This window comes from Oncorhynchus mykiss, chromosome 22, assembly GCF_057628025.1.
Source record: "Oncorhynchus mykiss isolate SJ-2025 chromosome 22, ASM5762802v1, whole genome shotgun sequence".
Taxonomy (NCBI): Eukaryota; Metazoa; Chordata; class Actinopteri; order Salmoniformes; family Salmonidae; genus Oncorhynchus; species Oncorhynchus mykiss.
Window position 1 is genome coordinate 46,753,078 of NC_143043.1, and position 26,869 is coordinate 46,779,946.

At 40.4% G+C, this 26,869-nt stretch overlaps 1 protein-coding gene across 2 annotated transcripts in view; it reads right to left on the reverse strand.

Moving 5' to 3' along the window:
* The window catches only part of LOC110501886 (rho GTPase-activating protein 15), an 82,825-nt gene that overhangs the window by 51,890 nt on the left and 4,066 nt on the right, over positions 1–26,869 (reverse strand). The window contains exons 4-8 of one of the 2 annotated variants that reach the window (XM_021579739.3): positions 26,547–26,696; positions 20,122–20,211; positions 6,661–6,759; positions 5,963–6,131; positions 1,115–1,246 (exon numbers count right to left, since the gene is read on the reverse strand). In XM_021579739.3, the coding sequence (XP_021435414.2) occupies positions 1,115–1,246; positions 5,963–6,131; positions 6,661–6,759; positions 20,122–20,211; positions 26,547–26,696 (640 nt within the window). Of the gene's footprint in view, positions 1–1,114; positions 1,250–5,962; positions 6,132–6,660; positions 6,760–20,121; positions 20,212–26,546; positions 26,697–26,869 lie in introns of both variants that reach the window. The other variant, XM_021579738.3, reaches the window with a different exon arrangement.

Sequence of the window (26,869 nt, forward strand, 5' to 3'; positions counted from 1 at the left end):
ATACTGACCTGTCCCTACTGGCAAAATACTCAGGCGTTTGTGGTCACTAACTTTGGTCAGTTCATCTCCAGTAGACGCCATATAGGGTTACCTCATCAAACATAGACTGGTATTCAAACTGACAGTGCACAGAGGTACACTCTTTCACTCATCAACTGGCTTATGTTACTGAACAGTGCTGTCTCTCTAGCACTGGGCAACATCAAAGATAACCCTCTGTTGTTTATACATTGGAGGGGAGGGTTCGATAAATACAGAAATGACTGCGAGCACCTTTGTATACAAAATCCACTTCCTGGCGCTCAGCGGATAAGCATGGGACATGATGAGGGGGAGGGGAAGGGGGCCAGAGAAATGGAGCAAAATTACCACTCCTAAAGGAATTCAAATAACCCTCACGTTGCATGGATTTAATTTGCATTCTGAAGTACGATAGGAAAGAGGGGGAGGGAGGGAAGGGGGGCCTGATTTGAGGAAACACTCTCTGAAGTGTCGTTCTCTTCAGCCCTGACAAAAAGGACAGTCTGAGGGGCACCTGCCCCAAGTATTTCATTTATTCCGTCAATAATGTCCTCTCCCTTTGATCAAGGGTTTGTCCCATAGACACCACATTAAAGGGTCTCCTTGAATCTGGGAGAAATTCCAAATACTGTTACCTTCTTCTAAGGATTGCAAATGTGTTTAAATAATGCCTTAACAGTGTATTATCCTTCAACCGTGGGCTCAATAAATGAGTTCCCCTTGAGAGAAATGGATTATGTGGTTATGTGATTCATGTAGATTGGTGTGTCGTTGTTTTATTTTCAAATAAAAATCCATTCAGTATAATTGTATCAATCTCTGTTGTACGGGGACAAGAGACGTTTTCAAATCAGTGTAATAACTCACTATCTTCACTGGTTATTCTATAGTTATAAATAATGATCGATCCAATTGTGACGTCACATCGAGGAATGCACAGCTACAGTTCAGTCTCCTCTTTCTGATTGAAGCGTAGTCCAAAGTGAAAGAAGGTAGTCAAAATGTGCAATACATTTTGAAAGATTTATGTTCCTCACAACATGTGTTGTGTGGTGGAAAAGAATCAACGTATCCTGGCAGAATACTCTTATACCTTTGATGATGCCTTTCTCCTGTAGAGTCTTCATAGAGGGCCGTCTTGTGATGAACTTTTTGAGTCTGTTCTTCACCCCATTCTTATCAGCACTGTCCGACATGCTGTAGGTGAGCTTGGAAGACTTGAACACTTCTCAAGAACACACAGAGAAAGAGACACACTGTTAAATGAAGTGAAAAGGAACGCTATGGTGTTATGTTTGTCTATAGAAAGGCTCAGTAGGCTAATATAGGCTTTTAGGCTCAGTAGGCTTTTAAAAATCCACCTTTCCAGAAACAAGTCTCTCACCGTTGCCGCTTGCTATAGACCACCTTCTGCCCCCAGCTGTGCCCTGGACACCATATGTGAATTGATTGCCCCCCATCTATCTTCAGCGCTTGTGTTGTTAGGTGACCTTAACTGAGACATGCTTAACACCCCTGCCATCCTACAATCTAAGCTGGATGCCCTCAATCTCACACAAATGATCAATGAACCTACCAGGTACAACCCCAAATCAGTAAACACAGGCACCCTCATAGATATCATCCTAACCAACGTGCCCTCCAAATACACCTCTGCTGTCTTCAACCAGGATCTCAGCGATCACTGCCTCATTGCCTGCGTCCGTAATGGGTCTGCGGTCAAATGACCACCCCTCATCACTGTCAAACGCTCCCTAAAACACTTCAGTGAGCAGGCCTTTTAATCGACCTGGCCCGGGTGTCCTGGAATGATATTGACCTCATTCCATCAGTAGAGGATGCCTGGTTATTCTTTAAAAGTGCTTTCCTCACCATCTTAAATAAGCATGCCCCATTCAAAAAATGTATAACCAGGAACAGATATAGCCCTTGGTTCACTCCAGACCTGACTGCCCTTGACCAGCACAAAAACATCCTGTGGTGTACTGCATTAGCATCAAATAGCCATCCTCGATATGCAACTTTTCAGGGACGTTAGGAACCAATATTCACAGGCAGTTAGGAAAGAAAAGGCTAGCTTTTTCAAACAGAAATGTGCATCCTTTAGCACAAACTCCAAAACGTTCTAGGACACTGTAAAGTCCATGGAGAATAAGAGCACCTCCTCCCAGCTGCCCACTGCACTGAGGCTAGGAAACACTGTCACCACTGATAAATCCACTATAATTGAGATTTTCAATAAGCATTTTTCTACGGCTGGCCATGCTTTCCACCTGGCTACCCCTACCATGGTCAACCGCCCTGCGCCCCCCACAGCAACATGGCCAAGCCTTCCCCACTTCTCCTTTACCCAAATCCCGATAGCTGATGTTCTGAAAGAGCTGCAAAATCTGGACCCCTACAAATCAGCCAGGCTAGACAATCTGGACCCTCTCCTTCTAAAATTATCAGCCGAAATTGTTCCAACCCCTGTTACTAGCCTGTTCAACCTCTCTTTCGTATCGTCTGAGATCCTCAAAGATTGGAAAGCTGCCGCTGTCATTCCCCTCTTCAAAGGGGGAGACACTCTAGACCCAAACTGCTAAACACCTATATCTATCCTACCCTGCCTTTTTTAGGTCTTTGAAAGCCAAGTTAACAAACAGATCACTGACCATTTCGAATCTCACCGTACCTTCTCCGCTATGCAATCTGGTTTCCGAGCTGGTAATGGGTGCACCTCAGCCACGCTCAAGGTCCTAAACGATATCATAACTGCCATCGATAAGAGACAATACTATGTAGCTGTATTCATCGACCTGGCCAAGGCTTTCGACTCTGTTGATCACCACATTCTTATCGGCAGACTCAACAGCCTTGGTTTCTCAAATGACTGCCTCGCCTGGTTCACCAACTACTTCTCAGACAGAGTTCAGTGTGTCAAATCGGAGGGCCTGTTGTCCAGACCTCTGGCAGTCTCTATGGGGATGCCACAGGGTTCAATTCTCGGGCCGACTCTTTTCTCTGTGTACATCAATGATGTTGCTCTTGCTGCTGGTGATTCTGTGATTCACCTCTACACAGACGACACCATTCTGTATACTTCTGGCCCTTCTTTGGACACTGTGTTAAGTAACCCCCAGACGAGCTTCAATGCCATACAACTCTCCGTCCATGGAACGCAAACTGCCCTGAAATACAAATAAAACTAAAAGCATGCTCTTCAACCGACCACTACTCTGGACGGTTCTGACTTAGAATATGTGGACAACTACAAATACCTAGGTGTCTGGTTAGACTGTAAACTCTTCTTCCAGACTCAAATTAGGCATCTCTAATACAAAATTGCATCTAGAATCGGCTTCCTACTTCGCAACAAAGAATCCTTCACTCATGCTGCCAAACATACCCTCGTAAAACTGACTATCCTACCGATCCTTGACTTCGGCGATGTCGTTCACAAAATAGCCTCCAACACTCTACTCAGCAAATTGGATGCAGTCTATCACAATGCCATCCGTTTTACCATATACTACCCACCACTGCGACTTGTATGCTCTCGTTGGCTGGCCCTCGCTTCATATTTGTTGCCAAACCCACTGGCTCCAGGTCATCCATAAGTCTTTGTTATGTAAAGCCCTGCCTTATCTCAGCTCACTGGTCACCATAGCAGCAGCCATTGCACGCGCTCCAGCAGGTATATCTCACTGGTCACTCCCAAAGCCTCCTTTGGCCGCATTTCCTTCCAGTTCTCTGCTGCCAATGACTGGAACTAATTGCAAAAATCACTGAAGCTGCAGACTCATATCTCCCTCACTAACTTTAAACACCAGCTGTTAGTGCAGCTCACAGATCACTGCACCTGTACATAGCTCATCTGTAAATAGCCCATCCAACTACCTCATCCCCATATTGTTATTTATAAAAATAAAAATAAATGCACCCCAGTATCTCTACTTGCACATTCATCTTCTGCACATCGATCACTCCAGTGTTTAATTGCCAAATTGTAATAATTTCACCCTATGGCCTATTTATTGCCTTACCTCCCTTGTCTTACCTCATTTGCACACACTGTATATAGACTTTTTCTACTGTATTATTGACTGTACGTTTGTTAATAGCTCTGTGTTGTTGTTTGCGTCACACTGCTTTGCTTTATCTTGGCCAGGTTGTAGTTGTAAATGAGAACTTGTTCTCAACTTGCCTACCTGGTTAAATAAAGGTGATATAAATAAAATAAGTATAAAAATATGCCTCTACAATGCTACAGCCTAAGTTGATATAACGCTTCACCTCATCTCTCTACCTGACCCTCTCCCTTCCTCTCTCCTTAGATTCGCAATGTTATTATCCTTCCAGGAGTCTCTCACATGACTGTCTTTTTCTAGTTTTTACTCCAATTGAACTTTTCCATGTCTAAAGGAAGTCCAGACACTGCTTGTCAATCTAACAAAAGGCTTTGTTTATGGACTAGCTTTGTCTATGGACTAGCTTTGTTTATGGACTAGCTTTGTCTATGGACTAGCTAGCTTTGTCTATGGACTAACTTTGTCTATGGACTAGCTTTGTCTATGGACTAACTTTGTCTATGGACTAGCTTTGTCTATGGACTAGCTTTGTCTATGGACTAGCTTTGTCTATGGACTAACTTTGTCTATGGACTAACTTTGTCTATGGACTAGCTTTGTTTATGGACTAGCTTTGTCTATGGACTAGCTTTGTCTATGGACTAGCTTTGTCTATGGACTAGCTTTGTTTATGGACTAGCTTTGTCTATGGACTAGCTTTGTCTATGGACTAGCTTTGTCTATGGACTAGCTTTGTCTATGGACTAGCTTTGTTTATGGACTAGCTTTGTTTATGGACTAGCTTTGTTTATGGACTAGCTTTGTTTATGGACTAGCTTTGTCTATGGACTAGCTTTGTTTATGGACTAGCTTTGTTTATGGACTAGCTTTGTTTATGGACTAGCTTTGTTTATGGACTAGCTTTGTTTATGGACTAGCTTTGTTTATGGACTAGCTTTGTCTATGGACTAGCTTTGTCTATGGACTAGCTTTGTTTATGGACTAGCTTTGTTTATGGACTAGCTTTGTCAATGGACTAGCTTTGTTTATGGACTAGCTTTGTTTATGGACTAGCTTTGTCTATGGACTAGCTTTGTCTATGGACTAGCTTTGTCTATGGACTAGCTTTGTTTATGGACTAGCTTTGTCTATGGACTAGCTTTGTCTATGGACTAGCTTTGTCTATGGACTAGCTTTGTTTATGGACTAGCTTTGTTTATGGACTAGCTTTGTTTATGGACTAGCTTTGTTTATGGACTAGCTTTGTTTATGGACTAGCTTTGTTTATGGACTAGCTTTGTCTATGGACTAGCTTTGTCTATGGACTAGCTTTGTTTATGGACTAGCTTTGTTTATGGACTAGCTTTGTCATCCAAGAAACACGTTTGAGATATGTCTTATAGTACATTTTGGAGTACACAGAGATGCAAAGCAAAATATATTGTTGTCAAGTGATTATTTCAAATTTTCGTGCCATTGGAACACAGGAGTGATGGTTACTGATAATGGGCCTCTGTACACCTATGTGGATATTCCATAATAAATCTGCAGTTTCCTGCTACAATTGTCATTTACAACATTAACAATGTCTACACTGTATTTCTGATTAATTTGATGTTACTTTAATGGACAAAAAATGTGCTTTTCTTTCAAAAACAAGAACATTTCTAAGTGACCCCAAACTTTTGAACGGTAGTGTATATTATGCAAATGTACGAGCAACCACTTCCTTAGAAAAAGCTATTCTGAGTCATTGAATGCCTGCAGTAGCACAGAGAAGAGACAACTTTTAATCAGCATACTTTTGTGAGTTCAAGCTTGTACCAACACATGAAGAACTGTTTTGAATAAGCAACTGTAGTAGAACTAGCTAGTCATTGGAGACAACTTACTGAGTGAGCGTCTGTGTTCAGGTTTGGGTTCCTTTGTGCAGAGGGACTCCGGTGAAGGTCTTGGCAGTGACAGGGTCTTGCTCGGCAACCCATGTCTAGGCAGGTACTCTGTGCTGTTTGCCCTTCGTATGCCAGGCTTATCAGAGGCCTTCCCAGCAGCTCCTTTAGACTAGAACAGAAAGGAGGTTAAAACATTTCAGTCCAAAGGTCACTGGCTTCACATCTCTTTACTATCACTCATTATTCATTATAAACTGGGTGGTTCGAGTCCTGAATGTTGATTGGCTGACAGCTCTAATTACGTTGGTAACCAGTTTAATAATAGCAATAAGGCACCTCGGTGGTTTGTGGTATATGGCCAATATACCACGACTAAGGGCTGTATCCAGGCACTCCACGTTGTGTCGTGCCTAAGGAACTGCCCTTAGCCATATACTGTACCACACTCACTCGTGTATTATTGCTTCAGTATAGCATGTCAATGTGATTATTTGCACTATGTGGAAACATAAAATCATACGTTTGACCTGGAGTCAATGATTTAGGGAATTGTTTTACTTTCATTTTGGTTAGCATGGTATGACTAAACAGTGTTCTGAATGATTTATAGTCATCGTTTCAATGTCCGAAATCATAAAGACTTCAGAAATGTCATAACTTCAGTCTATAATGTCTATAAGAAACAGCAAACTGCTTACCAAATAGTCAGCTGTCCTTTTAATAGCGTCATGCCATTTAGAAATAGTGTGGTAATTGTCAGCCTGGAGAAGGAACTCACTGCCGGAGCTGGTTGTTATCTGGAACAAAGGTTCAAATTGACTTAAATAAAAAGGTACAACAATTAACGGGTCTTTTTCTAATGTATTCCCATGAAGTGGAGCATAACGCAAACCGAATGGCATACGTTCAAATTCGTAATACCCTAAACTAATAATACGTATTTACATTTGAATTACATTTAAATGACACCCACTGATCGACGTGATTTGGTAAGAATGTGCTCACTCCAGCATCAGCAGCCCTTGATATGCATTCCTTCGGTCTGCTGAGAGTCTTATCAGTGACGTGCCTGTTAATGTATCTGTGTCTGTGTGACATCAAGCTCACGTTGTGCATGGTGTGTGTGTGTGTGTGTGTGTGTGTGTGTGTGTGTGTGTGTGTGTGTGTGTGCCACAAGAAGAGACAAATGCAGACTGTCTTCTCAGAGGGGAAAACATAATTAGCGTGATACTTGTCAACTTAATATCGGGCCTGTTCTGCATTTCTCCAACAGTGCAGTAACAGCATTTGGCGCCGTCAAACAGAATAACTGTAACCATGACGACATCAAGTGGTTTTGAACTTAAAAAAAAAAATGTTTGCTCATCTTTTGCAACTGACATGGTCAAATGAGCAGATATGGTATCTCATACCGTACAAAATGATGAAACTGTTATCTTTGCAGTTATCTTCCTAAATTAACCATTCATGTTCACAATGGAAATATCCTTTAGTGCATATGTTCTCTAACCTTGTTGATGGCCAAATTAGACAACATGTTTTAAATCGGTCAAAGCGTTTGTCTACAATGGGAGTTTTTGATATTGTACTACAGTATATTTAGTCTTTGGTCACATGGGGATTACTGTTTTTAAACACATTTCATAAATCAAGTCCTGTGAATACATGTTCAAATTATTTATATTCGTTGCGTACGCACAAAATATGCCCCAAGGCATGCGTGCACCAGTTGTCATGCACCAGTTGTCATGCACAGTTGGCTTTTACCAAAAACGTAACTTTTTTTTGTTGCACCAGTACAACCCACAGTTGAGCTCAGCTCAACACTGATTGGCTAATTATATTTTTTTTTATGAAAGGAGGCCAAATGCCTGCTGGCATTAATCAATCAACATTTTATACTCTTTTGTTTCAGACAGCATCAGATACATGGGCTACACATACTGAGACAGAGGAGAGCTGTTTCCCTGTCCAGACAGCATCAGATACATGGGCTACACATACTGAGACAGAGGAGAGCTGTTTCCCTGTCCAGACAGCATCAGATACATGGGCTACACATACTGAGACAGAGGAGAGCTGTTTCCCTGTCCAGACAGCATCAGATACATGGGCTACACATACTGAGACAGAGGAGAGCTGTTTCCCTGTCCAGACAGCATCAGATACATGGGCTACACATACTGAGACAGAGGAGAGCTGTTTCCCTGTCCAGACAGCATCAGATACATGGGCTACACATACTGAGACAGATGAGAGCTGTTTCCCTGTCCAGACAGCATCAGATACATGGGCTACACATACTGAGACAGAGGGGAGCTGTTTCCCTGTCCAGACAGCATCAGATACATGGGCTACACATACTGAGACAGAGGGGAGCTGTTTCCCTCGCTCTGATGATTTCTCAGGTGAGATTCAGCCACTGGCAAATTGACATAAAATTATGAAAACATATTTGGGGAAGCCTGGCTAGTATCCTAGTATCCTAGTAGATGACAGGGTGTGCGGTTTATACCATACAGTAGAATTGAACAGGCGAACAGAACATAATTTGCATTGAAGTGTGTAGGATACCTCTGTAAGTAGTGCTACTGTAGTTTTCATCAGAGTATATCATGTTTCAGAATTCATGGGTTTAGGTTCGGGAAAAAGTGAATGCAAAACATTATTGCATTCAAACAATCTGTCGAGGTGTCACTGTTTTTGTCTTTCAGAAACTGTCAGAAACAGCAAATGTTCCGGCAAAAGAAAACCTTCTGCCAACACCTCCAAAGACATTTGATGAAGCTCCCCATTGCTATTTTCTTTAGAAACTGCCTAGTTCCAATACTTACATAGTATACAGCAAATAAGGTTGTTATTGTCACTTCACACACACACACACACACACACACACACACACACATACACACCCTGAGAAATGCAGTAGGAGCAAATTCCATGGAGTCATTTTTTCAGCTTCTTTACTCTTTCTCAAATCATAATAATTGTCTGGACCAATATATACATATAAAAATAATATTTAAATGAATCCACTCACACTCATGGGTATGTCTAGACTAGAGGAGTTCTAGGTTATGGATGGGTGGGTGTGGGAACTATTAGGTTCTACATAACTGGTAAATATTTAACAAAACCTGCCTTTTGATAAAATAATCTATATGTTGAAAGATAATGATTTTAAAAAATCCACTCTGAAACCTTATAACTGTATAAAATTGATTAGAATCAAAATTATGTTAAACAGCATAAAAAATAAGCAAATCCAATGTAAGTCAATGGAGATAGCCTGCTTACAACATTCTCCCTCTTTCTCTCCCTCTCGCACAAGCACACGTGTGAAAAACATAACACAGACATCAATGAATGTGTGTGTGTGTGTGTGTGTGTGTGTATGTCTGTGGTATGTGTGTGCAGATAGGTTGTTATTCTACATGGACCTTCAAAGTTTGGGACTATTGTGGAGCTGACTTTTCTGACTTCATTACAAAGCGTCAAGAACTGTTAAGCAGCATTACTTTGGGATGCCAGATAAAAGCGGGGAAATGGTTACGGGCCCAATCCTTGTCAGAGTGAGTTTGCCACCCCTCTCTTCTTGGGTTACAAGCATCTGAACAAGCATGTTTGCTCTGGAACAGTGTTTTTCCTGGAGGCGGCCCCACGATGTGTCAGTAATAGCCTCTGCAATCACACTGCTGCATTGTGGGGAATGGGTTACGGAGAGGCTCACTGGTGAATCTGAAAGTTCTTTCAAAACAACCAAACACACACATCATAGTCTCTGAGCATATTGTTTTCTGTTCTCTAGCGTAACTTATTTGTAATCAGATACACAATACATGTATTTATATCCTAGAAATAACAGCACTGGTCTGTGGTGTTTAATCACCTCTTCTCCCCATGATCATAATGGACTTGGATAGGTGGTTTCATAACCTCAGTTTGATGTCTTTGCATGAATGTTGCATTAGTTACAGTCTGTTCCCCTTATAAATGTTATATGGTGGACAACACACTGAGCTCCCTCTCTTTTCCCACAGGGGAAAGAGCTAGCTAGGACTTAATATATTTACGTTTCATATTGCCATTCACAGCTTCTCATAATTGTAAAATGATGGCAGAAAGGATATACATCAGTATGTCAAAGCTCTGGGACTTCCAATCACAAATCGAACCAAGGTCTGTAGTGATGCCTCTAGCACTGAGATGCAGCGCCTTAGACCACTGAGCCAGGGTCTGTAGTGACGCTTATAGCACTGAGATGCAGCGCCTTAGACCGCTGAGCCAGGGTCTGTAGTGACGCCTCTAGCACTGCGATGCAGTGCCTTATACCTCTGAACCAGGGTCTGTAGTGATGCCTCTAGCACTGAGATGCAGCGCCTTAGACCACTGAGCCAGGGTCTGTAGTGACGCTTATAGCACTGAGATGCAGCGCCTTAGACCGCTGAGCCAGGGTCTGTAGTGACGCCTCTAGCACTGCGATGCAGTGCCTTAGACCGCTGAACCAGGGTCTGTAGTGATGCCTCTAGCACTGAGATGCAGCGCCTTAGACTGCTGAGCCAGGGTCTGTAGTGATGCCTATAGCACTGCGATACAGTGCCTTAGACCGCTGAACCAGGGTCTGTAGTGATGCCTATAGCACTGCGATACAGTGCCTTAGACTGCTGAACCAGGGTCTGTAGTGATGCCTCAATCACTGAGATGCAGTGCATAGACCGCTGCACCACTCGAAGCCCTTACTCTCCACCTTTCACGTACAGTGCCTTGCAAAAGTATTCATCCCCTTGGCATTTTTCCTATTTTGTTGCATTACAACCTGTAATTGAAATATATTTTTATTTAGATGTAATGGACATACAGAAAGTAGTCCAAATTGGTGAAGTGAAATGAAACAATAACTTGTCTCAAAAACTGAAAAATAAAAAAAATGAAAAGTGGTGAGTGTATATGTATTCACCCCCTTCGCTATAAAGCCCCTAAATAAGATCTGGTGCAACCAATTACCTTTAGAAGTCATATAATTAGTTAAATAAAGTCCACCTGTGTGCAATCTAAGTGTCACATGATCTGTCACATGATCTCAGTATATATACACCTGTTCTGAAAGGCCCCAGAGTCTGCCACACCACTAAGCAAGGGGCACCACCAAGCAAGCGACACCATGAAGACCAAGGAGCACTCCAAACAGGTCAGGGACAAAGTTGTGGAGAAGTACAGATCAAGGTTGGGTTATAAAAAAATATCACAAACTTTGAACATCCCACGGAGCACCATTAAATCCGTTATTAAAAAAATTGAAATAATATGGCACCACCACAAACCTGACAAGAGAGGGCTGCCCTTCAAAACTCACAGACCAGGCAAGGAGGGCATTATTCAGAGAGGCAACAAAGAAACCAAAGATAACCCTGAAGGAGCTGCAAAGTTCCACAGGGGAGATTGGAGAATCTGTCCATTGGACCATTTTAAGTCGTACACCCCACAGAGCTGGGCTTTATGGAAGAGTGGCCAGAAAAAGCCATTGCTTAAAGAAGAAAATAAGTTTGGTGTTTGCCAAAGGGCATGTGGGAGACTCCCCAAACATATGTAAGAAGGTACTCTTGTCAGATGAGAATAAAATTGAGCTTTTTGGCCATCAAGGAAAAAGCTATGTCTGGTGCAAACCCAACACCTCCATCACCCCGAGAATACCATCCCCACAGCATGATGCTGCCACCACCATGCTTCACTGTGGGGATGTTTTTCATCGACAGGGACTGGGAAACTGGTCAGAATTGAAGGAATGATGGGTGGTGCTAAATACAGGGAAATTCTTGAGGGAAACCTGTTTCAGTCTTCCAGAGATTTAAGCTGGGACGGAGGTTCACCTTCCAGCAGGACAATGATTCTAAGCATACTGCTAAAGCAACACTTGAGTGGTTTAAGGAGAAACATTTAAATGTCTTGAAATGGCCTAGTCAAAGCCCAGACCTAAATCCAATTGAGAATCTGTACACCAGCAGAACCGAACCAACTTGAAGAAGCTGGAGCTGGGGGGGGTGAATAATTATGCACAGTACATTTTTCTGTATTTTTGTCTTATTTCTTGTTTGTTTCACAATAAAAAAATATTTTGCATCTTCAAAGTGGTAGGCATGTTGTGTAAATCAAATGATACAAACCCCCCAAAAATTGATTTTAATTCCAGGTTGTAAGGCAACAAAATAGGAAAAATGCCAAGACGGGGTGAATACTTTTGCAAGCCACTGTAAATCATTGATTTCGTAGGGAGATTTGGGCAGATTTTTTTGAATTATGTGCATGGATGTCAAATTAAATTCCTAGGCCTTGAAAGAGGAAACCAATATTAGTAAACGTTTACTATCTGCTCCCTCCAACTTGTAATCTCTGATGAAGTACCATGAGTCCATATCATGGTGACGCTAGCCTACAATCCTCTTCGTATTGGGGTTTAAGACTCAGGATTTAACATGTAGTCTGTGGGATCCTCATACAGAAAAGCATCCTGAACATTATGTCCTTTTCTTCTGTCATCTTAGAAACGGAAGCCTTCTATTGAAATGTCTGGCTTACACCAAAGTCTATCTGACTTCCTGATAAGACAGACTCTTCCCTCTGAAGTTTAATCAAAAAGGGAGAGCAAACTGGTTAAAAATATATCAAACACATTTTTTTTTAGGAGCTGCACGGTCAAAGATGCATGAAAGATTATCTGAAGCAGCGAGGAGACATGACGGCAGACGCTCCCTGTCTATTCCTTCTGTTCATGAAAAATGGAGATAAGCTCCTTTAACTAAACAGGGCCCTGACCAGCCTCCATGTTCACACGTCAGCTGTCCTAATCTGAGACGACACAAAGGTACAGTAGGGCACCACCTCTCTGTCATCAGGCTCATATTGAGCTGTAGGTTTGCTGGGACGCAAACTCATTAATACGCCTTGATATTATTCTAATCCTGACGTGCGCCGGGGCTCCTGAACTAAGGGTTTGGAGATTTTAATTATCATGGTCTTTTTATTGTCAGGCAAATGTTTTACAGGAGATGCTAATCTACATGAAAGCAGATCCCCAAACAGCTCCTTATATCAATGTGCCAGCTAGAGAACACTACAGACTGTGATGGTGGTGCCTGCTAGAGAACACTACAGACTGTGATGGAGGTGCCTGCTAGAGAACACTACAGACAGTGTTGGAGGTGCCTGCTAGAGAACACTACAGACAGTGTTGGAGGTGCCTGCTAGAGAACACTTCAGACAGTGTTGGAGGTGCCTGCTAGAGAACACTACAGACTGTGTTGGAGGTGCAGGCTAATGAAAGGTCTCCACAGTCAAACAAAACCATTGGCAAACATATTCATTGGTAAATTACAGACTACGGCAAATAAAACATTAATTGTATAGTTTATGCCCGCCAAATAACAATGATCTTCATAACAAACAGACCAATAGTTTCATTTGACTGCATGACTGTTATTAAAATGTGAGGTATTATAGTAGATAATCAGTTTTGACAATTCAATGGAAAACTGGGCCAATGATGTTCATATATCAGTACAACAACTGCATGTAAAGAGTATGACTTCTATTCAGAGAATATATTATATATAGAATATATTCAGCTCTTTGTAACTATACAAAACAAGTCAAAGCTTTCCTGTGCATTTTGACTAAGTGAAATGTAGTGCAATGTAATGTTTTACTTTTAGAAATGAAAAAGAATAGGAAATACATGTTTATTTTTGATCACATTTCTTAATAAAGAGGGTGTTGAATGTCTGGGCTTTCTTTCGACTGGAGCCATTAATATTTAAATATGTACAGCGGAGGAGAGAGGAGACTGCCATTTGTGCCTTTACATTTGCATGTGGCTTTTAAATTAAACATTAATTATGGCTCCTCATAAAGGAACAATGCAACTTTGAAGCATTCTATTTTGCCAAGTTAATTATTTCCAATTTGCAACAAAATATTTGTAGATGTGTCAAAACTGCAACGATATAGTTCACAGAAAGATAAGTTCTTACAATAACAGAGGAAATCTCTGTGTTGGTACTTCTTCTTCAGGTCTGACCTGAGCAGAATGTTAATGCCGTAATGTACTGCTGAGTTATTGAAGGCCAAGGTGACAGTTGTGATGAGGATGTTCCATCATTTGCTAGAAATTGTAATTAATCCCCACAATTCATCACCCACAAATGTCTCTGTTCACTTCTCTTTGCTCCATGACCCTAACTTTTTGCGATGCTTCATCTCCCCACAAAGGAAAGGTATAACATCGTGTGATGTATATCTGGCTAGAATTAAGTCCTATGGTTTAACTGAACTGACGTTTATTTCTAAATTGAATCTCCAAGGCAATCTGCTGTTGGAGGTTTAAATCCTTCCACCGTTCTGGCGCTTAACACACACTATACTTTCACTGTTTCTCTGAAAAAAACAAATTAATGCCCACTTCAATGTAAGCAGCTTTGAGGATGAAGGGCCACACCACAAGAGAACTCCCAGAGAGAAACTGTCATTTCAACAGATTAAGTCCCCAGAGACTCACTTCAAAGGGAACATTACGAAGGTAACTTACAACAGCACAGTCACCTAAAAGCAATGCTGATGCAAAACTTTGATTTCATTTATTTAACTAGGTATGTCAGTTAGGAACAAATTCTTATTTACAATGATAAAGGGGCCTACCCCGGCCAAACCTTCCCCTTAACATGGACGACGCTGGGTCAATTGTGCACCACCCTATAGGACTTCCGATACCGGCCAGTTGTGATAGAGCTGGGGGGGGGGGGGGGACCAGATGATGGACTGACATGGTGAACCTGACCATGTCTTGTAGGTGTCAAGACTCAGATGACAGCTAGTGGTTCAATGTTAATCTGGGACTGTTGTGATTCTGTTGTCATAAAGTATCTGTGTTTAAGGGTTACAGGGAAAAATCTTTCTAAGGCTGTCATCATTTGTATCTATTTTATTTACATGGTTTGTGGGTAAAATGTTTCAGGGATGAATAAAAATCAAGAGACTAGATATACAGATCGCAGTACCACTTCACTTCAGAGCTCAGCATAACAGTGTAATAACATGGTAACAAAGTGGAGATGGAGTGTGGAGTGGAGAACTGCCATTTTATTCTGAGCTGGAAAGTCATCTAAGTGCTATCCGTACCTTTAAAAATACAACATTAGAAGAGTTCTACCAGAACACGGAGTGACAGACCGACATGCCTTCATCTCATAGCAAAACAAAATAAAAGCCTATTATTTGAATAGATTGATGTACAATAATACCACTTCCCTACTTAAAGCCTTAAAGAGTTAGCCATCCTCCTAGACCATTAACCATAACACTAATCACAAAGTCACTCCCAAGCATATCAACCCCTGTGCAGTGTGTGAAACGCTGCTTAATGCATGATAACACTGTTCAACAGCTCCAGACTCCCGCAGCTCTGTGACACCGCGGAGACATGCATCGCTACAACATGGTGAATGTCTTGGTGGTAAAGTCTCTGCCCTCCAGCCGGAAGCACAAGAGAACAAGAGGGAGGTGGATGAAGGAATATGAGAGGTAAATGAAATGGTCTGGATATTGCTATTTTCCCCCGACTAACTTTCCCATTAACATTCTAGTATAGGCTGGATTTAAAAAAAATAAATGACTAGTTGTTGGCCGATGCCCACTATCATCAACACTATGGAAGGTAGGAGCTTCCTATTGGGTTTAACAACAGGTCATAGGTGCTAGACCTCACTGAAGTAGTGTTGGCTAGTAGAAGCACAGTCTGTGTCTGAGAGGATCTCTCTATCTGTGTGTGATGCGATGTCCATTTTGGGAGTGAGCCACTCCTATCCACAACCGAGGAAATTGAGGCTGGTCATCTGGAAGCAATCGGGCACTGTGAGCTTAGGACAGAAGGGTATTAAACTAGTCAGGTCAGCAGATTTGTACGATTACATCCCCGGATCAGCGGACCAGTAGACACCGGACTACTACTACTAAAAATACTACAAACTACAACCTGCTCTGAACATCTACTGCGCTGATCTTTCACTTTTTTAAAGTAGTGAATATATTCATTGATCCGTGTAATCAATCCAGCTATTCTTATCTACTCCACATACACTTCACCTCAGGGTTGTTTGGTCTTTCTGTGTTGGTGTAACAAGAGTCAAGACAGTTGTCAATCTGACTGAACTCTAGAAAGGTTGAGGCTCATTCAGAAAACCGAAGATCATAAATTGTGCTAACCTCAACGCAGTCACCCACCCTCTTCCTCACAGTATGATTCACCTTCGACACTCAGAAGGATGCTTCATACTTCTCGGACGTGATTACGAGTCTTTCGCAATAATATTAAACTTTCCTGTTGATTAGTCAAGACAAGCAATGTTTTTTGGGGCGGTGGCAGGTTAAAGCTCCTTCACTGAAATGGACTCATTATTTTCTAGCCCCGGGCTCTATTTCATCCTCCCAGTTGTTTCTGTCCTCTCTCCATGGATGTTTTTGGAGTTTGTTTTTCCACATTATGACTATGAGAACCATGTTTGTCAGACAAGATAGGGTACAGGAGGCTCATAGCGAGAGTCGCCCAAACCTCCAAAGAATCAATTAGTGATGAGAGAAGGATGCTGCTGTCGACGACTCCGTAGAAGCGGCCCGTGGATAAAACCAGACGCCTTTGACACTACCCTACTGTTTGTCTCTCTACTAGAGGAGTTGATGCAATTTTTGACTTTTCTGCTCCTTTTGTTATTTGCTTTTAACTCACTCAAGCCAGACTCAAACACTTAGATATGCAGAAAAGCATGAAAAATGCATGACCACTTATTCAAAGTTGTGCTCCTTTTTATTTGTTGAGCAACGTCAGAGATATGTCTGGCTTTATTAGCCTCGCGGGAGGCGCTTTGAGTCGTTAGTCCTTTTCAAACAGACTGTCTGCTTTCATCAATGCTGACGGTAGTTATAAAAAAAAAATATGGGTTGAAATTCTTATCAATTGCTTATAAAGACAGTGTGCAGGCATTTCCATTCTTGGTCTCCAGACATTTTGAAATATTATTTTCAGTATGACACCACTCAATAATTCACATAAGTTAGCTCAACAGTCCAGTTTAGAATACAGAGCTCTGCTCATTGTATCTGGCTTTAATCGGACAGTGTTAGCCTGATAGGTGGTCTGGTTTGGGGTTCCCCAAGCTTTTTCTGTTCCCTCTTCCATCTCTGCCTCTTCAAATGGTTTGGTTTTTGTCACTGTACAAAGAGTGAAGTTTGAACAACCTTTGTTTTTCAGTGAACGCAGTACAAAAAAGTTTTAAAAAATGTATGCACTCACTACTGTAAGACGCTCTGGATAAGAGCGTCTGCTAAATGACAAAACAAAACAACATTTGTTTATATTTTTACAAAATTTGGATAATTCTGCTATCATATGCTATCTTATGATACATAAGGCGGCTTTGTGACGAACAATGACTTATCTCATAATGCAGTCTGATATGTGTATTTCTTGTCTATCCGCATGTGATGTCACAAGAACTGACAACAGCTTGGAACTGTGTTCTTTCAGTATGCATTCTTTCAGTGTGTCTGACACGAGATACGGGGCTCCCTCAGGTGTCCAAGTACAAAGATCAGAGCTCCCCTCTCTGTGTTTCTGCAAGGTTACTTTTCACTTAGTCAACGCTGTGTTAGTGATAATGCTGACGGGAACCTTGGTATTATTTTAAAAATCTCATATGTAGAGACCATGTGAGGGTTATTTACCAAGTGTGTCACTAAGCTGGAGTGGGGAGTAACCAGTGTCCCTCCTTCCTAAAGCTCCTGGAATTGCAATAGTGAATCACGAAGAACAATATCCATCTATTCATAAACACAGATGATGATTTTGATGAGTGAGGAGGTGAAGGGAAGGCTGAGGAACATCTGTCATGTATAAAAGGACCCTGCAGCTGAATAAATACTTTGGATGACAATGGCCTCAATAACACCCTCCTCCATTCCCATCCTCTTTCCTTTACTTGTGGAATCTAAAAGACCTGTGTGCCACCAACTGTCTTTCAACAATGATAAAGATAATAAAGAAAAACATAAAGAAAAACATGAAGATAAAAGGGGAATGCATAAACTGGGTAGATAAATAACATGTATTTCCAAACGATGACTTTTCCTTCAGCTGCCCTCGAGCCAAACCAGAGCGCTCTTCTAACCATGATCATCCTCTTGCAGGAGCGCCATAGAGTTATTGAACCACTTCCTCAGTTGATCACACATTCACTAAACGTTCAACTTTAGATAGAAGAAAACATCGGGGGGGGGGGGGGGGGGGGGGGGGTTGCCTTGAGGAAGTGGTTCCCAAGCTGTGGGGAGCCTTTTTTTTTTTTGTTAAGGAACTCAGTCCGGCTTTCAACTTACTCTTGAAAGTTGTAAAAGTACAATTCACAAGGTGTTTTCCTCTTGTCATATCAGTCATTACATAACATAAGGGACTATTTATAACTTGTCAGAAATGTCCAGATCAACTAGCCCATGTCAGCATGGTTTCTTTGCCCATAGATTTGGGTTGTAATGTTCGATTTACTCAAATATCACATGACTACACATTAGACATGTGTAGGACATTTATAGAATTGCAAGAAAATTAGCTAAAATACTGCAACATTTTCTCTGAAAACCTGCATAGCATTGCTCGCTGTTTGGGGTTTTAGGCTGGGTTTCTGTATAGCACTTTGTGACATCGGCTGATGTAAAAAGGGCTTTCTAAATACATTTGATTGATTGATCGATGACAAAATGTGTAGAATTGCAGGAAATAAGCCTTAAACCAGCGCAACATTTTCTCTCCGCTCACAAGAGGGGTGTGAACAGATTGTGTCATGAACAATGCTTGTGGACGTAGAAATGACGTTGGGGGCGAGATGTTCCCCAATGCTGAAAGGGGGGGCCTGAGTGACAACGTTTGGGAACCCCTGTCTTAAAGGATCCGTTCCAGCTCTCCTCTATCGTTTTACCCATAACTTCCTCTAGGAAGAACAGGTTTTCCGGCAGTCATGTCGCTGATCTGAAACACTACTGCGGAGGAAAACAGATGGTGCCATTGAGGTCTTAGGAAAGTGAACTCTGACTGACTGAGAGGCACAACATTTATCAGGTTCGTGACCCTGTGATCTTTGGCTGGGCAGCCTGTGGATATCAACACTATCCAGGGAGGACACTTCCTTACTGGGTGGTTCAGAGAGAATAAAAGTGGCAGATAGCAGAGCGCTGGGTGCAAAATAAGAATGCTTCATGTACACTGCTCAAAAAAATACATTTTTATATCTTTATGTTTTATATCTTTATGTTTGAAGCCTGAAATGTGGCAAAAGGTCGCAAAGTTCAAGGGGGCCGAATACTTTCGCAAGGCACTGTATATTCTAGCATCTACCCATCTGACAGGCACATCTTTGTGAGGTATTTCTTAGATTGTAAATCAGTGTCTTGATTGGTGCAAAATTAACAGTAACTTTCCGTGCTAATTTTAACTTTAATCCTAGAGTTGATTGACAATGTTGTCAGCACTTGGATTACTTAAGATTATGCTGTAATTCCCATTTTAATCTTCACCGCATTAAGATTTTGGGGCTGAAATACTGTGCAGCAGAGTAGCGACCAGCAGCGATGAAGTATCTTAAGCAATCTGCTCTTCCTTTTCTCCCGTAATCAGTGAATTTCATCCCTCTGCTTCCCCCCCCCCCCCATGAAAACTTACGCTGCCACTGCCAATGAATCGATCATCAGTTTGCTTTACTGCCTTAAGCCTTTATCAAAATACCATCTTCAAAAGGCAATAAGAAGATAGTACTGTGACATTTTAAGAGTCTAATTTACTAATCTAAAGGCCATTTGTTTTGAGGAGATGTAAGACGCTGGCCTGACATCACCTTCAAATGCAATCTGACTAAATGCAAATGTCTTTTCTGAACAGGTGGTTGACTCAAAGACTCATGAAAAATGTATCAAATGTCTTAAGAAGTTGAGTCTATTATCTGTAGGAATCATCAGGGAACGAGTGCACTCAATAACATCCCATCCTCAAAAACCAAAGCAGACAATCTGCAGGCTGCTCAGTCTTATTGTAAACTACCGATCCTCTTCACACATAAACCAAATGTCCACACCTGAAGCACGTTCTTCCGGCTGGACTTCTCCGTTGTCCATTCAGCCACAGCCCCACAGAGATCCATCCCATCAGGACTGCATCCAGGTTTCTACAGAGGGATAAGAGGTGGTTTGTAATAAGTTGTTTCACTGCTGTGTTATGAATGGGATAAAAGCACCAAAGTTATGGACAAATATCAATAGGCATGTTTTCAAACAGGGTACAGCTATCACTATCTTGGCCAGATATTTGTCATGAATCACGATTAATGAACAAACGGAAGCAATCTGCCCAAGAGCAGAGACAGATCTTCTGATTCCTGTTTGTTATTAGAACTTTTTTGTCATCATGCTGTAAGATGAGAATGTGCATGTGTTGCATTTTCTCTAGTATTAGGTGGCACTTGAGAAGAAAATGTCCTGACTTAAATCTCCGTCATACTTCTTCTTCTTCTTCTGCACGCTACTCCTCTTACAACGTTTAATCTAGAAATTCCATTCAAACTTTAAAATGTGCAGACTGGTCTGGAATAGAGTACTTGCATTCAACTTTTTGATATTATTTATACTTTTTAAACTATAAAACATGATGTATTTATTTTTCATTCACATTAATGAGATATCATTACTTCCAACTTCCATTCACTGGAAATGCAACAATGCAACTTTTGACACAAATCAGATACTGTAATTTCACCACTTTGACAAACTTCCTCTACTTCTCTGCTATTCAAATCTGAAATAACAACATCATTATCTGGTACCAATCAAATGTTACAGCTGTTTCAGGGACTGCATCAACATTTTCTGTAACTTTTTTTAAAACAGCTGCCGTTTTGACCACTTTTCCCAACAACGTAGACAAAAATTTAGAGGGCATGACACATTGGTATACTTCTCTGCTATTACTTATGGCTGGGGGGCAGTATTGAGTAGCTTGGATGAAAAAAGTGCCCAAAGTAAACAGCCTGCTCCTCAGTCTCAGTTGCTAATATATGCATATTATTAGTATTGGATAGAAAACACTCTGACGTTCCTAAAACTGTTTGAATGATGTCTGTGAGTATAACAGAACTCATATGGCAGGCAAAAACCTGAGGAGAAATCAAAACAGGAAGTGAGAAATCTGAGGTTGGTATGTCCTCAACACAGTTCCCATTGAAATCCCCTTGAGATATTAATGATGTTGCACTTCCTAGGGCTTCCATTAGATGTCAACCATCTATAGAAATATGAATGAGGCTTCTACTGTGTTGTGGGATTGAATGACAGCAGAATGAATCAGGTGTCTGGCAGTCAGCCATTTTCTGGTCATGCGCATTTCACTTGATAGCGACCTAAGTTCCATGGCTCCTGAAGACACGAAGGAATACTCCGGTTGGCACCTTATTGAAGAATAATAATAAAAACATCCTAATGATTGATTCTGTACTTAGTTTGAAATGTTTCTTCGACCTGTAATATAACTTTTTGAAGTTTTTGTCCGACGTAACGCTGACCAGAACGAGTGTTTGGATATGTATACCAAACGCGCTAACAAAAGTAGCTAATTGGACATAAAAAATTTACATTATCGAACAAATCAAGCATTTATTGTGGACCTGGGATTCCTTGGAGTGCATTCTGATGAAGATCATCAAAGGTAAGGGAATATTTAGCATGTAATTTATGGTTTATGTTGATTACATCATGGTGGCTATTTTGACTTGATTGTTCTGAGCGCCGTCTCAGATTATTGTATGGTTTGCTTTTTCCGTAAAGTTTTTTTGAAATCTGACACAGCGGTTGCATTAAGGACATGTATATCTATAATTCCATGTGTATAACTTGTATTGTCATCTACATTTATGATGAGTATTTCTGTTGAATCGATGTGGCTATGCAAAATCACTGGATGTTTTTGGAACTAGTGAATGTAACGCGCCAATGTAAACTCAGATTTTTTATATAAATATGAACTTTATCAAATAAAACATACATGTATTGTGTAACATGAAGTCCTATGAGTGTGATCTGATGAAGACCATCAAAGGTTAGTGATTAATTTTATCTCTATTTGTGCTTTTTGTGACTCCTCTCTTTGGCTGGGAAAATGGCTGTGTTTTTCTGTGGCTTGGTGGTGACCTAACATAATCGTTTGTGGTGCTTTTGCGGGAAATCCTATTTGAAATCGGACACTGTGGTGGGATTAACAACAAGACTACCTTTACCTGTATGTTTGAGGAATTTTAATTATAAGATTTATGTTGTTTTGAATTTGCGCCCTGCACTTTCACTGGCTGTTGTCATATCATCCCGTTAACGGGATTGCAGCCCACAGAAATATCTACTACCAATCATGAGGTACAGCTATTTTAGTAACAACATCAACTAATTTAGCTAACTTCCCACAGTTTAATTAACTGCCGTGGAACTTTTCAGAACTTTCAAATTATAACAATGGGGGGAGCACATTCTAAGCATGAGACAATGAGTAAACATTGGGACTTTTGATACTAATCAGCTACCTTAACCACTTTTCTCAACAACGAAGGATCTGCCCCACTTTGTAAAGGTTTGGCTAAAATGACATACCCAAATCTAACTGCCTGTAGCTCAGGACCTGAAGCAATGATATACATATTCTTGATATCATTTCAAAGGAAACACTTTGAAGTTTGTGGAAATGTGAAATGAATGTAGGAGTATATAACACATTAGATCTGGTAAAAGATAATACCAGCATCTTTAAAATGCAAGAGAAAGGCCATAATGTATTATTCCAGCCCAGGCGCAATTTAGATTTTGACCACCAGATGGCAACAGTGTATGTGCAAAGTTTTAGACTGATCCAATGAATCATTGTATTTCTGTTCAAAATGTTTTATCAAGACTGCCCAAATGTGCATTTTACACATACATTTTCAAGTTCATAATTGTGCACTCTCCTCAAACAATAGCATGGTATTATTTTACTGTAATAGCTACTGTAAATTGACAGTGCAGTTAGATTAACAATAACTTACATTTTATGCCAATTTCAGATAGGTCTATGTCCTGGGAAACGTTCTTGTTAATTACAACCTCATGCTAATCACATTAACCTACGTTAGCTCAACAGTCCCGCGGGGGACCCACCAATCCTGTAGAGGTTTATGGCACGTTGATCAACTTCTCTTCTATTCAAATCTGAATATCAGAGAATATCACACACACCATCCACCCCTTCAACCATACATTCATTCCTTTACCAATCAGTCCAACATAACCTTGTTTTATCCCTTCATCTCTCCATCCATTTGTTCTTCCGTCTTTATCTATCCGTCTTTATCTATCCATTTATTCACCTGTCCTATTTATTTATCTATCCGTCTTTATCTATCCATTTATTCACCTGGCCTATTTATTTATCTATCCGTCTTTATCTATCCATTTATTCACCTGTCCTATTTATTTATCTATCCGTCTTTATCTATCCATTTATTCATCTGTCCTATTTATTTATCTATCCGTCTTTATCTATCCATTTATTAATCTGTCCTATTTATTTATCTATCCATTTATTCACCTGTCCTATTTATTTATCTATCCAGTCATAACTTTCTTTTAACAGCTGTATCCTTCGATTAAGAAATTAATGTACAGTTGAAGTAAGGGATAAACGCTTGGGATGAAAATACGTTTTTTTAAATTTATTTTAAACTTCAACAATGCCTCTTTGCCTTCTGTATTCTATTACTACAGTTGTCATACAGTTTACTGTGGTATTGTATTAGGAGACTGAATAAAAGTGTAGTATGCTACTCTGAGTGTAGTTGTTTGTGATAAAATATGTGATCTAACTGCCCCACAATCCAAAGTAATAAGGTTGATAGTGTAGTCTATCAAAGTAAACAGAGAAATTATTTTACTAAATTTAATTTTGACTATATTTAACTTCTTGGCTAAAGTAAAACAAACAACGTCTGCCATTACCACAATAATAACTGTAAAGAGTTAAAAAGCACCAATTTTCTTCATGGAAAATTACCATCTAGTTCTAACCTTTAGTATCTTATTGATATCCTCTATGGAATTAAAGAAGCAGTGTGTAAATGTATCAAAATAGGAATGGTATAATTTTCAGGCAGAGAGAATGTAATTTAGAATATACGTATATATATATATGTTGCTTTTCAAATAAGAATCAGTGTAAAAGGTATGGAAACTCATTTAGATATAATTCCCTGTCGTGGTCTCAGCAAGTTTAAACAATCTAAAAACTGGTGAAATCATTGAAAGATGCAGTAGAAAATTAAGACGATAAGGACATTCTGCAATAGTATTACAATATAGTACTGCAGTACATTGTCACAACCAACAGTAACCAAGCCGTTTTAGACCAATGGAAGATGCTCACTGAGATCCCTCATGATCAGCATCGAATAGACTGAACCCTGAAGACTCAATGAACTACCATGGCTAACAGGTACAGTATTGGACAAATCAGGTGATATTTGACTTCCAGAACCTGCTTCAGTCATAGTAAACTACACTTGTTTTAGTTGGATGATTTGAGCGTTCTAGTTTCTGGTCAATAAATAACTCTTCTTACAGAACTATGTACACGCTGCAGGTGAGATCATATCCTGAGTTCGTATGATGATGATGACATTGTGTATATTCAGACCCAAACCTAAATACTGTCGACAGCGACCAAATGATAACACAAGAGATTAACAAACTGTTTATTCTACTCTAAAACAAAGACTAACAAATTACGAAATTGTACTTCTTCATAACACCACCCAGCCCTCCACTGTAACCACTATTTCAGTTTTTCATCGGAAAAGGGTGAGATATGTCAATATATGTGGAAATGCCTCTCTTGCCCATAATGAACTATTGGACAGGGAGAGTCTGACAGACCGTTGCCCTGGTGGGGCTCAGTAATAGAGAGGGTGCTTTGATTAAGTCCTCTGAGCTTCATCAAATAGCATGGCAAGCTCATTTTAGAATCCCACCACCCAAGCCCTCTCTCTCTTACCTCTCTCTCTCTCTCTATCTTTCTCTCTCTCTCTCTCTCTCTCTCGCTCTCGCTCCTACCTCTCTCTCTCGCTCCTACCTCTCTCTCTCGCGCTCCTACCTCTCTCTTTCTCTCTCTCTCTCTCTGGATTAAAGTCACATACTACACACATAGACAGACACAGATATACATGCATGCATGTACTGTATATGTACACACACACACACACACACACACACACACACACACACACACACACACACACACACACACACACGCACACACAATATGCAGTCCTCTTCACAAGGGGGTAAACAGTTGCTCATTGCTTTTTCATTGGGTGAGTACTACGCCATGGGATCAAAGCTAAAATAAATTTGCCAGTTTAAGAAATAAAACAATTAAATGTAAATGTTCACTCAACATTGGTACTCATAATGCTTATTGGCAATCCCTTAGAAAGCTGATTTGTGGCTGTAATTGAACATTGACCCCTCGTATTCAGATGGTTATAATACAACCTAATGTCGTCACTGTTTACTTTACTGAACCATCCCTTTGTACTTTACTGAACCATCACTTTGTACTTTACTGAACCATCCCTTTGTACTTTACTGAACCATCCCTTTGTACTTTACTGAACCATCCCTTTGTACTTTACTGAACCATCACTTTGTACTTTACTGAACCATCCCTTTGTACTTTACTGAACCATCACTTTGTACTTTACTGAACCATCCCTTTGTACTTTACTGAACCATCACTTTGTACTTTACTGAACCATCCCTTTGTACTTTACTGAACCATCACTTTGTACTTTACTGAACAATCCCTTTGTACTTTACTAAACCATCACTTTTTACTTTACTTTACTGAACCATAGCCCATCTGTAAATAGCCCATCCAACTACCTCATCCCCATACTGTTATTTTTTTTTCTCCTTTGCACCCTAGTATCTCTACTTGCACATTCATCTTTTGCACATCTATCACTCCAGTGTTTAATAGCTAAATTGTAATTATTTCACCACTATGGCCTATTTATTGCCTTTCCTCCCTTATCTTACCTCATTTGCACACACTGTATATAGACTTTTTTCCTATTGTGTTATTGACTGTATGTTTGGTTATTCCATGTGTAACTCTGTGTTGTTGTTTGTGTCGCACTGCTGTGCTTTACCCAGGTTGCAGTTGTAAATGAGAACTTGTTCTCAACTGGCCTACCTGGTTAAATAAAGGTGAAATAAATCAAATAAAACATCACTTTGTACTTTACTGAACCATCACTTTGTACTTTACTGAACAATCACTTTTTACTTTCCTGAACCATCACTTTGTACTTTACTGTGTTTGTGTAAGAGAGAGAGAGAGAAAGAGTGAGAGAGTAAGAGAAAAATAAAGAGAGAGAGAGAGAGAGAGAGAGAGTATGAGTAAGGGTGTGAGGATCTTGCAAAAACCTACCAAATTTGTCAGGGCTTCTTGCTTGCTGTCTTTATAAAACAGAAGTTTATCCGTGTCCAGGACTACCCAAGTTGAAGTCCAATTCTTCCTCAGTTTTTTGCCTCCTTCGGATATTTTGGCTTTATTCAAATATTCACCATTCAAAACAACCTGAAATACATGTAACATTTATCCTTGAAGAGATATTATCAATCAATGTCACATAAATATTCCAATCAGACACATTCTATTTTATCAGTATCAACCAAATATTTTACTTAAAACGTATTTTAAGTAAAATAGGCCAGCTGAATGAAAAGTGCAGAAACATATAGCTAATAACA